General features: G+C 32.3%; 1 protein-coding gene across 2 annotated transcripts in view; it reads left to right on the top strand.

Annotated features, from left to right (window-relative positions):
* Window positions 1–14,767, top strand: part of LOC106679080 (transmembrane protein adipocyte-associated 1 homolog) — a 27,232-nt gene extending 12,465 nt beyond the window's left edge. Inside the window, exons 6-10 of one of the 2 annotated variants that reach the window (XR_001342891.2) lie at window positions 1,662–1,845; window positions 3,117–3,246; window positions 3,993–4,139; window positions 10,098–10,201; window positions 14,287–14,767. Coding sequence is in view for 1 of the 2 variants with exons in the window: in XM_014418030.2 (XP_014273516.1) it covers window positions 1,662–1,845; window positions 3,117–3,246; window positions 3,993–4,133 (455 nt within the window). In the remaining variant the exon portion in view is untranslated. The remainder of the gene's footprint in view (window positions 1–1,661; window positions 1,846–3,116; window positions 3,247–3,992; window positions 4,140–10,097; window positions 10,202–14,286) is intronic. The other variant, XM_014418030.2, reaches the window with a different exon arrangement.
* The last annotated feature ends 2,285 nt before the right edge of the window (window positions 14,768–17,052 follow it).

The following is a 17,052-nucleotide window of genomic DNA, read 5'->3' as shown; positions in this document are numbered from 1 at the left end:
TATATATACATATATAAATTCTCTTTTCCACTAATTTGTCATTAATTAAAGACTTATGTATGTTAGTTATTGAAAATTAGATCAATCCAAGGTAATGAAAAGTATATATAAATATAACAAGATGATAATTAAATTTTATTATTGATATTGATTATTTACTGAAATATCTGGTATAGAATTTAGGCTGATGATATTTTTCTGGTGTAATTATTCTTAAGAATATTTGTTTTTATATAAAAGCAAGTTAGTCTAACCCAGTTGTTTTATTTCACAGGATTATATACCTTTAATATATGCTCTTATTGTAGATAAATTATCTTTCTTGAATGAAACTTGGTTTTTTATATATTATATCAATAAATCAAAAAGTAAAGTAAAATGGGGAGGGTGATGTAATTGCTTTGGTGTGTAAGAACTTATATATATTTCTAATTATTAGATGCTTATTATTTTACTGATGAAATGTATTATTAAATCATATAGAATTAATAATATTGAAATATTTTTATTGAGTTCTATAATTTATCAACTTCTGTAAAATTATTAATTTGTCAAGTTTCAATTGTGAAATATTTTGTGATTCTTGTTAAATATTATTAACTATTTAGACCAGTATAGTTGCACAGATATTCTATTATAGTTTTAAATTAGTCATTTATTACTGTAATCCTCATATAACAGCATAATTCAAAAATATTTTGAGATTCTATATCTCTCCTGCCTCATTGACTTGGAGAAGGTTACAATTATTATATGTAAACATTTAACTATTCATTATTTTACCTTAAAATTCTGTTTTTAGTTTCTATGCATCAAAATTAAAAAAACAAAAAATATATCACAGACAATACTAGCTTATTCACTCTTAAAATTGTTCCTTACTTTGACTTAATTGAATTCAAGCTCATTTGAGAGTCCACTCATTATATTATTGTTTTAAAGTTTTTGGAATTTTTACCTATACACTGGCTCTGCAAACTAAGCTTTCTTGTTTTGGCCTAGAGCTTTTTAATTTTTTTTTTATTTTAGTCTGATAATGTATATTTCATTTCAGTTTTATTAAATGCCTAATAAAGATTTTAATCCATTAAATATCTTATCAATTCTTACTCATTTTAATTATTAATGAATAAGTGTAACTAAAAACTAATTAAGGTTAGTTAGGCAAATAATAAGATTTCAAATCTACTCAAATTTCTTGTTATATAATTTTTTTAATCGACTGATGGCTGATTATGCTCCCTGATCATTTAGTTGAGTCTCTCCTTTATTAGTGTAATTGAGCTTTGGAAAGGATTGATTTTTATTAATATTATTTCCTCATTTACTGCCTAACGGTGTGAGATTTCTTCATAATACAAACCATATTGCTCTATCTTCCGACAGTTTTTGTTATTCTACTAACACAAGCTTCTGTATTAATTATTTCCCTGTGTGCCTTCTATTGCTTTTCTATAAATCATAATCCTCTCTTTGAACATAATCTTATTAACTTAGTAACATAAATATATTTCATTGACATAATATCATAAATATAATATTAACTGTATTTTTTTGCTTAAATCTGGCCATTATTTTTCATATAAAGTGATAAATAGATCTAAGATTGTTTTAATTTTTTTTGTTTTATCTTAATTATTATCATATTGTTTATTTTTCAGCCAAAAGATCTTTTTACATCTATATACTGTTCCTGGTAGTATTAAATATTTCTCAGTCAGTGGGAAGTGGACTTCTTATGTATTCAGTCCAAGAAGGTCTTTGTATCGTTGATGCTACAGCTTGTGTATATTTCACTCTTTTTACACCTCTTGTTTATCATACATTTCTGAGTGAATTTTTTGGGTAAAATTTATTATATTATTTCTTAAATTATATTATTCCTAGTTATTATTCTAATTTTTTTAATTCCAATTCTTTCTTCTCATCTCACCTATATTTAATCCAGTACAAATAAAGTTAATCTTCACATTTCCTTTGGTTGTACACTCTTACATCTGTGTTTTCATTTTTATTTTCAACTTACATTCTGCTTCTTTTTTTTTTTTTACCTATTAGTTATTTGTGTATATAAATATATTATTATGACCTAACAAGGAAGAAATTTACAAAAGCAATTATTCAAGCAATAATTTTTATTTTTTACTTGTCTTTATTGCCTTATTTATTTGAAGGTTTTATGACTTTAAAATAAATATTTATTATATAAATTAGTTATTTGTATACATAAACATATTATGGTGGTCTAACAAAGAAAAACGTAACAACTGCAATTTTCTTTTTCCTCAGAAACCTACGAGCTATTTTCAATAAAGTTTGGAAGTTTTTTTGTTTTTTTTAGTGAATCCTTAATTTTATGGTATTTTTATAAATCTTTCAGTAGATATCAGTTTATTTCATATATATAAATTCTTTATTTATTTTCTATAAGAAATCTATAAGAATGTTCAAGTTATAGAAATGTCTAGATTTGATTTTGCTAACTTTTATAGCTTATACCTCAAATGGTAAAAATATTCGCATCCCTGTACAATTAAATGTTCTTCAATATCATCTTATCCTAATTGCAATAGTGTGATAGGGCATAAATGTTTATTTTTCAAAATATCTACCCCTGAAGTTCCTATAATTTTGGTTATAAAAATAATTAACTACTCTTATTATTAGTAGTAATGAAAAATGGATAAATATAAACTATGAAAGAGTTTAGATTACACAAAGGAGAAATATTTTCCCAGGTTGAAAAAAAGTTACCTTTAGAATGCCAAAGATTTTAGGATCATTAATATCAAACATATATAGTTGTAGAAGGTAATGAAGAATGATGAACACATGAATAAATTGTATTGATAAATAAATGTTTTTGTGTTTCCTGGGATGAAATGTTATTTTTTACTAGTACTTATTACGTATGAAAAAATAGTAAGGGGAAGTATTGTGATCACATAACTTTCAGCAGCCCTATTTGAGCAGAACTTAATTTCTATTCAAAGTATAATGGTCAAGTGAAAGTTGTGTGATGCATGCTATGCACTAGATTTTTTCTTTATACCATTGATGATTTGATATTTGCTATCCAATATAAAAACTTTTATTGTTTGTTTGTTTCGTTCTAGAGTTTCACAGCCGAGTATAATGTTCTCATATAAAGCTCAAGTTGATGATGGTTTAGAAGATGATATAGTATCGCTACCACACCAACATTCTTTTTCATCTTTGAAAACAGACTCTGATTACATTTATCAGGTAAATATTTAGAATCAATGTAGGTGCTGTATTTTAGGATGTTTGTTTATAGTTAATGAATATCAACCTACTCTTAGTTGGTTTGAGTTATTGTTCCTTTACAGATTCAGATTTCATTGAGTCAAGGAACACTTTTTTTTACTTTACTATTTATCATAACCCATCTGGGACTCAGTACTTGACAATGAAACGTCATTTGTTTTCCCCTAATGCATTTGAATTTAACTCATTTAGCCTCACTTGAAAGAGGTTGGGTGTGCCTCAGGAGGGTTACGCCAGACCCCAGAGTTTGATTGAACTTGACAGTTGCCCACAGCTGATGAAACATGAAATCTTAATATTTTGTGTTTGTCCTTTACCCAAATTTGAACCATATTCACTTACTTTTATTAATTAAACTTCTTCTTTCAAATGTATAGTCCTCTCTGTTCATTTATTAGAAGTTGAATACAGTTTAAAGTAATAAGCTTGATAAACTTTAATTAACCATTTGATATTCCAAAAAAATAATAAAACTGCTTTCTAATCTTATAAGGGATGGAGTTGAAAATGTTTTTAATTTTACATTTTTTACTTTTCATGATCAAATTTTAGTGTATTTTACATGCTCAATGGTGAATAATAAGTGATCTAGACATTAATTTATTTTTCTCTTTTTTTAAGAATTTTAAATACTTTTTTTGTGAAGTTGGTTTTCACTGTTTTAGTATTAATTCATCTTTTTTTTTTTTTTTTTTTTTTTCAAGGGAAATAATACTTATGATAGTACACAGCTTGATAACACTTGTGCTGGGGAAAACTCAGTTTCCTTGCAGAGTCCTGACAGTATTGCTGGATATAGTTTAGATAGTCAAACTATAGATCTACCAACAAACTCCAAGCAATAGTAATATGTAAGAAACTTATTTTATTTTATATAATCCATTCATAATGGGCACTTTATAAATAATAGTTTTTATTATTGCTTCGTTTATTTTCTAAATAAAACAATTACTAACCATAGGAAAAATTCAGGGCTATATTTGTAAGACAAAATACAAAATTAAAATACCTGTAGTAACCAGCATAAAAAAAGGTGGGTGGACAGTTCTTTTTTGTTGCCACACTTAGTCCCTACATAATCAAGGCTCAATCGGTTCAGCCTTTAAACTGCCAGTATTTGACTACTTTGACCATCCCTATTAGTCTAGTACTCCTGTACTAGACTAATAGGGATTTACTAGCAAGTAAAATTAATACTATTAAACCCAGGAACATAAGTTGTGTCATTATCTTGTTGAATGTTTAAATCTCTTGAATATCTTAAGAATCGATTTATGACCATCTATTTATAGTTGTAATTCTTATCTATCAGGTGGTACCACTGTAACAAGAACTCTCATTTGAATGTGTAAAAGAAATATCAAGTTAATGTTAATAGAGATTTTATAAAACCTGCCAAGGTATTCATTTCTTTGTTTTAATAATTTGTTTCCTTATTTTTTACTTGAAAAAAATATTGTTCTTTTTTATAACTCACAAAATCTATTTAGTGCAAAAACATATAAATATATAAATTACAAAAATATATAAATTAATAAGGAAATACCTTTCTAAAAAATCCATTGTAATGAAGTTACACCAATTTTATTCTCTATTACTGTTCAAAGCAACCAAAATAAATAAAAAATAACATGAAAAAACTTACAATATTAATTAGACTATAATTTTAAATTGACACAAGAATTTTAATCCAACATTATGCAGAAATTTTGATTAAAATTAAGTTAGGTATGATTTTAATTATAAAGAAATTTTTATTCACTGGATGCAAAGATGGTTATATAAAATTGATTAATACTTAGTTTTATTTGAGAATACTACGGGCGTTAAAATAATTGTTTTGCTGAATCTTTATTTTATTACAGCAAACTGTGTAACAAGAAGTAACGGATTTGAGACCTTTTATCAGGATATGTTGTGGATAATGTCGGGTATATGTGTGGAAAATATTACAATTTCTCAAACCGCTCTTATTTCGTGCTGGCTACTACAAACATTTTATTTAATTATTCATTTGTAAAATATTATTGTTCTAATACCTATATTAAAACAGTAATATTGAGATATTCACTTGTAACTGGAACTTGAATTTAAATTTTGTTTGTGTGTGATATTAACATAAAACAAACTGTTGAAAACACACATTTTTTAGAGGGAATGTATTATGTACTGCGGGCCTATGAAGATGCACCATAAATTTTGATGCAATTAAAGTATAATTTGAGCAGAATCCATGAATCTCTGAATACTTATGATGGAAATATTAATGTGGATTTATTAGTTCACATTGCTCAGGGTCCTCTACCAAACACCGTGAACCTTACACTAGAAAACGTATGACACCAGCATATAATCTTATTGGCTGTTTCGTCCACTTGGCAGAATTGGCTTATAGGGAATCCTGCTAACTTTAGATTTTATATGTACTTATTCAGTTTACAGTTTCTTGTAAATAGATCTCTAATTTCCCAAACCATGGCTCATTCTATTTGAATCAAAGATTTATTTCTTTATGCACAGGGCCCTTCCAAAAATAGTTTGGAGTATTGCTGTTTCTTATTTGGCCAATATTATTCAGCATTATAGCCATAAACCACCTTGATTATTCTTTTTGTGTTGTTTTGGTTAGTTCTACTAATTGACTTGGGTGTGCAAGGAATGCACTCCGATCCTTTCCTTGCCACCTTATCAGCTTCTTCATTGCTTAGTATGCCAGATTGACCTGGCACCCATTCAACTCTTACATAAGTATGTTAAGAAAAATTGTTTAGAGCTGCATTGCAGTCCTGCACAACTCTTGAATATGTGGCACTGTCAAGTGTCCTTATCGCTGCTTGACTATCAGTGTGAAATGTTATCAGTCTATTTTTCAATCCTTCCTCTAATATCATCTGAGTACAGTGACTGCTAATATGTATTCCATATTGAAATAAAGTAATATATTTGCCTAGAGGAATAGCTATTTTATCTAGTGGTTCATCTTTTGTCCTGATGCCTGCCCTCGAGTCCTAAGTTGTAAGAGAGCCATCCATTTAGCAGTTAATATCATTATTTGGTCTATGCTGCTTTGTTATATTTTAACATAATATTTTGCATTTTAATATTTATTGATTTAGATGTCAGAATTTGTAACAAGTACTTAATCCACTAAGTTTCTAATGTTATATAGTATCCTGTACCTTGTTCCTAAATTGTGGTTGTCACATTGTCAAAAAAAAATAAAAAGTTTTGTTCATAAAATTAAAATTCCTGTTCTGTTTTGTTTAACGGTGTAAAACCTCCCTGGTCATCAACGCCATTCACTTCCTATTAGTTTCCAGCAACATTCAATTGACTATTTTATGTCACATGTATACATATATATCCATACATACATATACATACATATTCACACGTACATACATATATACGCATCCACATATATATATACACACATACATACATAAACACACATATACACGTAAACACACTCACACACACACACACACACACACATATAAAGGCACTAAGGAAGGCAAATAAGTAGTTTCTGAAATGATTTTTCCAAAATTATACAAGGTTGAATCTCTTAATTTTTTTTTTTTTAAATCATATTTCTGCAATTATATTTTGTGATTTCAAAAATTAAAATGTGGATTCTATGTTTTTGTCATCGTTTCTGAGGGCTGATGATATGTCAGGTTTCAATCAAAAATTGCTGAGTTGTGACGTAAAGTATGGGCATTCCTCAAAGATGTAGCCAATTGCCATATTGTTACTACAGTGTTTACATTTTGGTTGCATCTCCTTTGTAATGAGGTAGGAATGAGTGAGTCTTGTGTGTCCTATTCTCTCTCAGTCTAGTGAGCACAACCTCCTCTCTACGACATTTGTGGCTGGAGGTATTCCAGGGTCCAACTTCCTTCTTTATAGTTTTTAGCTTACTCGTGGGGCTCTCGTTCCACATAGACTGCCACCCATCTGTAATTTCCCTAATAAGGGGTCTGCTCATCTCTATTGGAGTTAAAACAACTTTGCCGCGTCCAGGTAGCCGTGCTTCTCTAGCAGCTCGATCAGCCAGTTCGTTTCCTGTGATTCCCACATGGCTCGGAACCCACATAAATTGTACTGATACGCCCAGATTTACTAGGGTGGTTAGATAGTAATGGATCTTAGAAAATTTGGGGTGTTTCGGATACATGTAATCTATGGCTTTTAGCGAGCTTAGTGAATCTGTTACTATTATGATGTTGTTTTTGGTCAAAGACAAACAGAAATATAATGCTGCTGCTATTGCATTTAGTTCAGCTGTCAATATGTCACATAGCTTGTGTAGTTTAATTTTAGGCATTGAATTGTTGGTAACAAAAGCTGATGCCGTTGACTGTTCTGACTTAGATCCGTCTGTGAAGATTGTAAAGGCTGTCGGCATAAGGCGAGAAAAATGAGCTTTATATTGAGACAGTTCAGTGTTGTGTTTATAGTATTTCGAGAATTCTAGAATAGTTTTAGGACGTTGATGGGTCCAGGTTGTACAGTCATTTTCTGGTTGATTAATTTTTAAGGTTTTAAGAAAAGAGATGGTTAAGGAGATTTTTTCTGACAGCGGAATAGTTGAATTTCGTTTTTCTTGAAAAATATTGGAAAACTTAGCATTGAATATATATTTGTGGGTTGGATATTCTGTCTGTGGGTACAATTATGAAGTGTTGCTTATGGCTAATTTTAATCTTCTAAACAAAAGAGGTGATTGTCCGGATTCAGTGCATAGGCTAAGCATAGGGCTTGTTCGAAATGCTCCAGTTGCGATTCGGATTCCAGTGTGATGGATTGTATGTAGCTTAGCAAGCACTTGGGAACGAGCCGAGCTGTAGACGAATGAACCGTAGTCCATTTTTGAATGTATTAATGCCTTATAAAGTGTGAGTAAGCTAGTTCTATCGGCACCTCAGTAAGTGCAGCTTAGTGAGCGAAGAATGTTTAGTTTTTTAGTACAGTTCGTTTTTAGTATACAGACATGATGTTACCACGTCAGTCTTTTGTCAAATGTTATACCTAGAAATCTATGATAATCTGCATTTGGTATTTGGGAGCTACCTAGAAATAGATTGGGTGACTGAGGTGTGTTTCGTTTTCTACTGAAGTGGAGGCATCTTGTTTTTTCGACCGAGAATTGAATGTCGGTAGTGTATGACCAATGTTTGATCCTGTTTATTACATTCTGTAGATTAAGTTGGATATTGTAAACACTTCCGGATCGACAAAAAATTGCCAGATCATCGGCAAACAAAACAGGTTTAACTCCCCTAGGCAAATTCAGTCCTAATTCATTTATGGCCAAAGAAAAAAGAGTTAGACTGAGAACACATCCCTGAGGTACACCATTAATCTGTCTGTGTCCCTGTGAGAGTTCATTTCCAATTTGTACCCTATAATACCGATTTTCCAGAAATTGTTTGATGAATAGGAACATTTGTCCTCTGATTCCTATCGAAGACTACTTTTGTAGTATGATGGCATGGTTAATGTTGTCAAATGCCTTTAGCATGTCAAAGAAGACAGATATTATTTATTGCCCGTTAATAAACGCATACTGAGCCTCTGTCTCCAATGCTATCAAGTGGTCTATTGTGGATTGACTCTTTCGAAATCCTGACTGGAAAGGTTGTATTAGGCCATCTTTTTCGATAATCCACATCAATCTTTTATTGACCATTCTCTCTATTATTTTCCATACACAGCTTGTAAGAAAAATTGGGCGATAGCTGGTTGGGATGAGCTTATCTTTTCCGGCTTTTAGAATCAGAATGACTATTGAATCGCGCCAGATATTTGGTAATTTTCCAGTTAACCAAACATGATTGTAATAGTCAAGTAACCATTTTTTTGAGTCATTTGAAAGTCTTTTAATTATATCGTAATGTATATTATCAGGACCGGGAGAGGAACCTTTTACTGTGTTCAGTATGGTATCGAGTTCCCTCATTGTAAACTGTTGGTAGTAGTATGAGGTTGTGTTGTCTGTATTATTTTGGAATTCTGTTTGTTCTGGAGTGCTATTTCGGCAGGAGTTATATAATTCGGAAAGGTAGTCTGCAAATGCATTTGAAACAATTAATTGGTTGTCAGAGGGCCGTCCGTTGATTACTTAGGTCCAGCAGGGATAGAATGGTTTGGACAATAGTTTTCGAATTTTGTTCCAAACGATGGTAGAACTTGTAGTGGCGTTTATACTATTGACGAATTTTTTCCAACTTTCGGTTTTACATTGATTGAATGTTCTCCTACAAAGTGCTCTCTGTCTTTTATACTCTATTAGGTTACCGGTTGTCATTGACCTTTGGAATTGTTTTGTATGCTCTTCGACGATTTTTAATGGCTTCCTTGCACTCGTCATTAAACCATGGGATAGATGGGCTTTTCGGCAACCCAGATGTCATCGGTATTGATGCTTTAGCCGCTTGTAAGATGGTGTCATTGATTGCCTCACATCCCTCCTCAACACTCATATCACAAGGAAACCCTTGTGGTGGAATTGCCAGGAACGTATACTGAAGCCAATCAGCTTTGTCCAGCAACCATCTTGGTTAAGTTTGGCCTATAGGATTTAAATTTGTGAATTTTATTAATATTGGGAAGTGGTCACTACTGTGTAAATCAGGAAGAACGCTCCAGTATAGATTATTTTATAGTGTAGAGCCGCAGAAAGATAAGTCAAGAGCTGAAAATATTCTATAACTAGAGCTGAGATAAGTTGGTTGGGTACTATTTAGAAGGAGTAGATCAGATAGTTCTATAAAGTTTTCAATCATTTTTCCTCGTGCATTTAGATCTTTTGAACCCATGGAGGGTGGTGGCCATTCATGTCTCCGACAAGGAGAATAGGGTGGGGTAGCTGACTAAATATATCCAAGAGATGCTGGGTGATCCTGAGGTAAGTACATATTACATACTGAAAAGGTGATATTTAAACGTATTTTAGCAGCTACTGCTTGGAGATGAGTGTTTAGAGGTATATATTTGGAATATACAGATTGGTGTATGGCAAAGACACCACGGTGACCATGATTTGGGTTAGGGCCATCTTTTCTATAGATTTCAACATTTTTTAGAGTTGTGTTTTCATGATTTAAAATATTGGTTTCTTGAAGAGCTATGCAGAACAGTTTAAAATCTTTAATTAAAATTTTCAGGTCTTTTCAGGGTTTTTAATTCATTACAGTTCCATTGAATGAAAGATATATCTAGAAAGTAAAAGTAAAATAAAATAAATTGTTACGCATACACACATAAACATGCACATACACACAGTGAGTGGTCCCCTGCAACGGATCGCAACTTGGAAGGTTTGTGGATTTTATACAAACAGTGATCACCATGCTCTATTGATTACCCTGGATACGCCTACAAGAAAGAAGAGTTGTCGATGGAGAACCAATGGCTGGAACACGAAGACTTTCGATAACGCTTCGTTCGCTTTAATGCTAGAGGGCTAGTGTGAATTGAAAGGGTCAGCCGAGGAAAAGGCGCGTATACTGACCTCTTTTACATCTGGGGCTTGTGATGCAGCTATGACCCGTTCAAAGCCTGGCAAACATCATTCCTCAGTGTTCTTGTGGACGGATACTATTGACGATCTTTGCCGGTGTTGCAACCAAGCAAGAAGACGTTACCAGCGAGCGAGATGTCTGAGTTTCCTGTGCTTTAAAAAGAGTTCAAGAGAGCTAGAAGGAACCTCCGACAAGCCATAAAAGAAAGCAAATGACGGTGCTGGAGAGAACTCTGTGATGAGGTGGATGCAGACCCATGGAGTAGACCTTACAAAATAGCACTTAAGAAACTATGTAAAGGTACGATGCAGCTTCCTATGAGATCAAATGTTGTAGACAGTATGATCAGAGGACTATTCCCTGAACAGGCGAATACTATTGAATTTATAGACAATACATATACAACGGATTTCCCACAAATCACGCAGGAAGAGATAGAGGACATCGCCTTGGACCTATAACATGGCAAGGTACCAGGATTGAACAGAATTCCTAATGTAGCTCTGAAGGTGGCTCTCAGGAAACGGCCGGATCTTTTTATCAATCTCTTTAATTTGTGCATTCGTGAAGGCTCAATTCCGAAACTTTGAAAGAGACAGCGCCTCGTACTTCCAAAGAGTAAGGGAAGACTGGAAGACCCGTCAACCTATCTTCCAATTTGCTTATTGTAAGGCATTCGAGAAAATCCTTTCCCTCAGGCTACAAGAGTTCACAGAGGGAGTTAATAGTCTCTCGCGGGCTCAATACGGATTTCGTAAACAGCGATCCACGATAGATGCTGATAGATTGGTAGTCGAGATGGCCTGCACAGATCCCATACAAAAACCTTATCATTTATTTCATCAGTCTGTACACTAACATTAACTTTTTTCTCATTTTTCACAATATTATTAAATGTGATCTGAGAAGAAGATGGATTTAATGACTCGTACTTTTTCTTTTAGAAATGTTGTACAAGTTTTCGAAAAAGAGTCATGTTGTTCAATTAACACATTTTAAGGGGCTATTGCATTGTGTACCTTCGTGTTTGTTTATTCCACAATATCTACATATTGGCTCTTTTATACACATAAGTTTTGTATGGCCGAACCTACAGCAAACCATACAGCGCATCGGGTTACTAATAAACATAATAACATTAATATTCAATTTCTTCAATAGTACAAATATTCAGCTCCGGACACCAAATAACGCCTTTACTCATGTTTAGTTTACCGTGTGGTTCAACCTTGATCGGAAATTATTAAAACATTTTCACATTTTAAAATTTTATCAACTTGTCTATCAAACAATATTTCAATTAAGAGCCATTCCAGCCGTCCATCTCTTAATTTTTTACATTGTCTGACTTCACCAATCAGAGTATTGATGTTTTTATTAATAACAAAAGGCGAGATCTTTCTGAAATCTAAAACATTTCCATCTTCGTCAGTTACCGTTCTTTTAATAATGTAAAACCTGTAGTGGTTTTTTGGCATATTTTCATTATTTCCTAGACCTGTACCTTTAAATCGTGATTTTTTTCTTTTAGCTGGTGGAGATTCAGCCATCGTAATTTATTTTAAGTTTATACGGAAATTAACAAAAGAAATAATAAAATAAAACATAAAGGTAAACAATAAAAAGAAAAGTATCTTCCAATGTAACAAGAAAAGAAATGAAAAACAATGAATTATAATTAAAAAAAAGTAAAAGTCGTCCCTTATCTTTTGTTGAATGTACAATGTCTAATCCCTCAGAGCTTCTATCAGCAAACATCTACACTCTACGAAGTATAAACACAAACTGAATTAAAATTCCTGTTATGTATTATCATTAGCACTTTCATTTATTTGTCAAATCTTGCCATTAACACCTATAAACTGTTGAATGAAGTAGATCAAAGAATACTTACAAGGTGAATCTGCAATCAGGGCCTACAACTTTCTGTCTAAACTAAAAAAAATTCAAAACCAAGCACCATCCTGATTCTATTACTTGATAAAGATTGTAATTACTTATATGTGTATATAATCTTCCTCTATCCAATTGTTCCCAGTACGTAGTGGTTCCTGATAAACCTCCATCAGTGACTCGACCCCTCACCTGTAGCGTCCCTCAGGGTTCATTGCTATCCCCTACCCTTTTCGCTATCTACATCAATGACCTTCCCATCCTTATCCAACATTCTTAATACCATTTGTACGCAGATGATTTCCAAATTTACCTTTCCTTCCCACCTTCTGACCTATTAATTGCTACGGAGAAGATCTAAGAAGACTTGGATAGAATTAGCCAGTGGGCACAAGAAAACAAGCTTAAGTTGAATGCAGAGAAGACTAAGGCAATCGTAATAGGATCCAATCACCTCCTGAAAACTATTCCTCTTATTCCAACCTTATTCCTTAACAACAATCCAATACAATTCCATCCATACATTAAAAACCTTGGTGTCACTATAGACCAAACTCTCTCCTGGAAAAACCACGTCTCCGATATTTCCCGTCGTACCTTTTCCACCCTGAAGCGTTTAAATTATCTTCGTTACCTACTTCCTTTTGAAACCCGCAGGCTCCTGGTTACTTCCTTAATATTCCCCACTTTGACTATTGCTGTGTAGTTTATGGGGATGTCTCTGGGAATCTCGAAGCAAAATTAAAACAGTTAAATAATTGCTTTGTAGGATTCATCTTTGGGGTCCCCAGGGACGCATCTGTCACCCGATTTTATGAAGAGTTGAAGTAGCTTTACCCCTCCTTCCATCGTAAATATTTCCTTGCTTCCTTTCTCTATCAATTTATCCAATCCCGCCATCCATCATACATCTCAGATATCCTTCAATTTAAGTTCTCAGTGCATTCCCGCAATACCCTCTCACGGCCCTCAGACTTAATGTAACTGCCCATCGAACCGCAGCCTTTGGTAGATCTTTCCTCATCCGTTCCTCTTCCCTATGGAATTCTATTCCCTCCTTTATTCGTAGTTCTAACACCCTTCCAATCTTCATATCTCGTATCTTCGACTACCTTCTGTCCACCCAATTCCGGAAGAATATCAATTGAAAATTTCAAAAAAGCTTTATATATTTTCTGTATTCTATGTCTTAGATCTTCGTTTATAATTGTAAATATGTACACTAGCAGAAATTATATCTTTCCATTTATTACTTTTTAGTTTAATTGTATTTGATTTTTTCTTTTTATTTACTATCAGAAGTCATCTTATGTTTTATGATATGACAAGTGGTTTCATTTTATTTGTTTTATCATTATTTTATATATTCTGTTAATTATGGTTGTTTAATTGTATATTTTTAAATTCACTATATTTTATTTTATGACATCTTGTAATTTCATCTCTATTTTGTAATTTACTCTAAGGCTCTAAAGCCTAATTTTGACGCCTGTAAATTATTCTAAAGGGATCAATCCCAGAATAAATAACAATTATTATTATTATATATAGTAATTTGTTTTAATTTTATTTTCAGATTTGGTGGATTTGGTGATGATTTTACTGCCAAATTTGCTAAGAATCTCATATTTGCTAATGAATTCATGTGATACTTAATTCTGACTTAATGATATTATGTAAATAAAAATATCCACTTTTTTTGTAAAATAATGTCTATAATAATATATTTTTTTCCAAAGATTATTTGGTATTACCAAAGAATATTTTCATTAGTGTTAAGGTTATAATGTAAATATTAGAAATTAATAGTTATAAAAATGTTTATATATTAATAAATTATGAATGACTATAAATATATTGTATATTTGCTTGTTGCTACTATTTCTTAGTGGTAAGTGAAGCTTATTTAATAGTCATTATTCCAATTGTCTTGTATTTTTTCTTGCTTTGTAAACTATTATGTTATTCTCATTGTACAGCTACTTTTAATTAAGTAATCATTATTATTTATTAATAATTATAAACAATAAATTTCAATTATTGTTTAGTCCACTTAATCTCTGATGTTTCTTTTCTGTTATTTTCTCTCAATATATCTGTATTTTTAAATACTGAAATAGTTCTAAAATAAATGTTATGTTCTGCGTATGGTTACCAGTATTTACTATTTATTTTTTCAACATAAGCCTAGGTATGAAAACTTTTACCTGATTAGATTAATTCTATTACAATAATATTAATACAGTAGAAGTCCATTAGTCCGGCATCCAACAGTCCCGAATGCCCAATAGTCCGGTATCGCTCCAGAAAATTGTAAAAATTTTGGTTTTCTCCAAAAGTGTGTCTTTAAAGCAAATAAACATCCGGAAGCGCTCGGTATTGTTAGGAAACAATTAGCGGCCGGCTAGTCTCAGCTGTCACAACAAATTCAGGTGCAGTGCAGCTCCGTTAATCAATTACGAAGCGTCTCTGCCATTTTTTTGTGCGTTGTTGTTTTGTGTCCTTTCACATCGCAGTAAACGTAACTTTTGAAACTGTTTATAAAAAAAGTGATTTTCGTTCTAACTGTACAGTGACCATGTTTTCAAAACCTAAGCCTTCGAGTTCAATAGGAGAAAAACTGACTCAATCAGAAACTAGAAATCATCAAACGGCTAGAAAAAGGCGAGAATAGATATGTTTTAATGAATGAGTTTAATATTGGCTCATCAACTATTTATGACATTAAAAAACAAAAAGATGAACTAATGAAGTTTGCTTCTCAATCGGTAACAAATGAAAAATTGGCTACTAGACAAACATTAAAAAAACCAAAACTGGAACAGCTAGACAGTATATTGTTCAAATGGTTTAGTGCAGTACGTTCTGAAGGAAAGCCGGTAACAGGGCCAATGATTGTTGAAAAGGCAAAGAAATTCGGCCAAGATTTAGGAGTTGCTGAAAGTGAATGTAATTATTCTGATAGTTGGCTCAGAAACTTTAAGTTTCGGCATGGAATTCGATTTGCTATTGCACTGTCTTGGAACCAGGTAAAAAATACAACACTCCAAAAATGCTGGAGAAAACTTTGGCCAGCTGCAAACCCTGCCTCTGACCTAACCCTACAGACTGATGAGGAAGAAAACCATCAAGACGCTCTGACCAAAGTTTTGGTTGTCATTAGAAGTGCTGACAATCCCTTGAAAAACCTGCCTGAAGATGAGGTAGAGGAGTGGCTTCTAATCGACGAGAATGAGCCTGTTGAACAAGAACTAACCGATGAGGACATTATCAACATTGTAGTAAAAAATCAGCTGGGCAGAAGCTGCAGAATCAACTATTTAATAAGTTTAATTAAAATTAAATAAGTTTATCACATTTGCTGAGGCTAGTACTAGCTACAGTGCTTCAGAAATTATTGATTTTCATATCATTAGAAATAAATTTTATATTAAACCCCAAAAGTCAAGAAAACAAAAAGACATTCGTGACTTTTTTAAATCTAAGTGAAATATGTTTTACAGTACGTGTACATACATTATATGAAATGTAAAATAAACTTTGTTGTATGTATTTGCATACTGTAATTGTAGTTTAATTATTAACCTAATTGTTCTTATAATTATCGCCCGATAGACCGAAATTTTCGGTAGTCCGGCACCGAGCCGGTCCCGAACGTGCCGGATTATCGGACTTCTACTGTAATGTGAACCACTAAAATCCATGAAGGGTCAGGGGTTCAGTGCTTTGTAAGGAAGTACTGTTTTTGGAACAACCGTTGTACAAGGTGATTTAAGTTCACACTCAACTACCTGATTTTCCACAATAAGGGTACCCACTTTAGAGGCTGGGTGGACCCCAGAGGGCTCCCTGATCTCATAGGGTTGGCTCATGGCTACAGTAACAATATAAATAATTATCTGCCACAGCCAGATTTTCCAGGTATATTTTGCATATTTAAGTACATTTAAGCCTATTTTATTGCAATATATCATTTTATTTCTTCAAATCTTACCAATGTATTAACTTTCATAAATAAATTTCTCTGGAATAGCTAGCTAACTAGTTGAAAATGTTAACTGGAAAATTCCAAATAAATTGAATTATTTTTTTTAAACATTCCTCATCTAATGAAAATCTATGGGGTTACTATGGAAATGGACTAACAAAAATAGTCCTTACTCTCCCCTCTGCTTATCTCTCTCAATTTAGGAAGAAAATAATGCCATAGCCATGTTTAATATTTTATAATAATAGTTTACTTAATGCTTATTCGATCAGTCTAATATGGTATACTTTTACAGCTCTTAGTTTTGAATCAATGTAATGTTGTTTTAATTGTTTTCTGAATAAATATTCCCAC

This window comes from Halyomorpha halys, unplaced genomic scaffold (assembly GCF_000696795.3).
Source record: "Halyomorpha halys isolate HHAL.00 unplaced genomic scaffold, Hhal_1.1 Scaffold176.1, whole genome shotgun sequence".
In the NCBI taxonomy this organism is placed as follows: Eukaryota; Metazoa; Arthropoda; class Insecta; order Hemiptera; family Pentatomidae; genus Halyomorpha; species Halyomorpha halys.
This window is presented reverse-complemented; position numbering and strand designations above follow the sequence as displayed.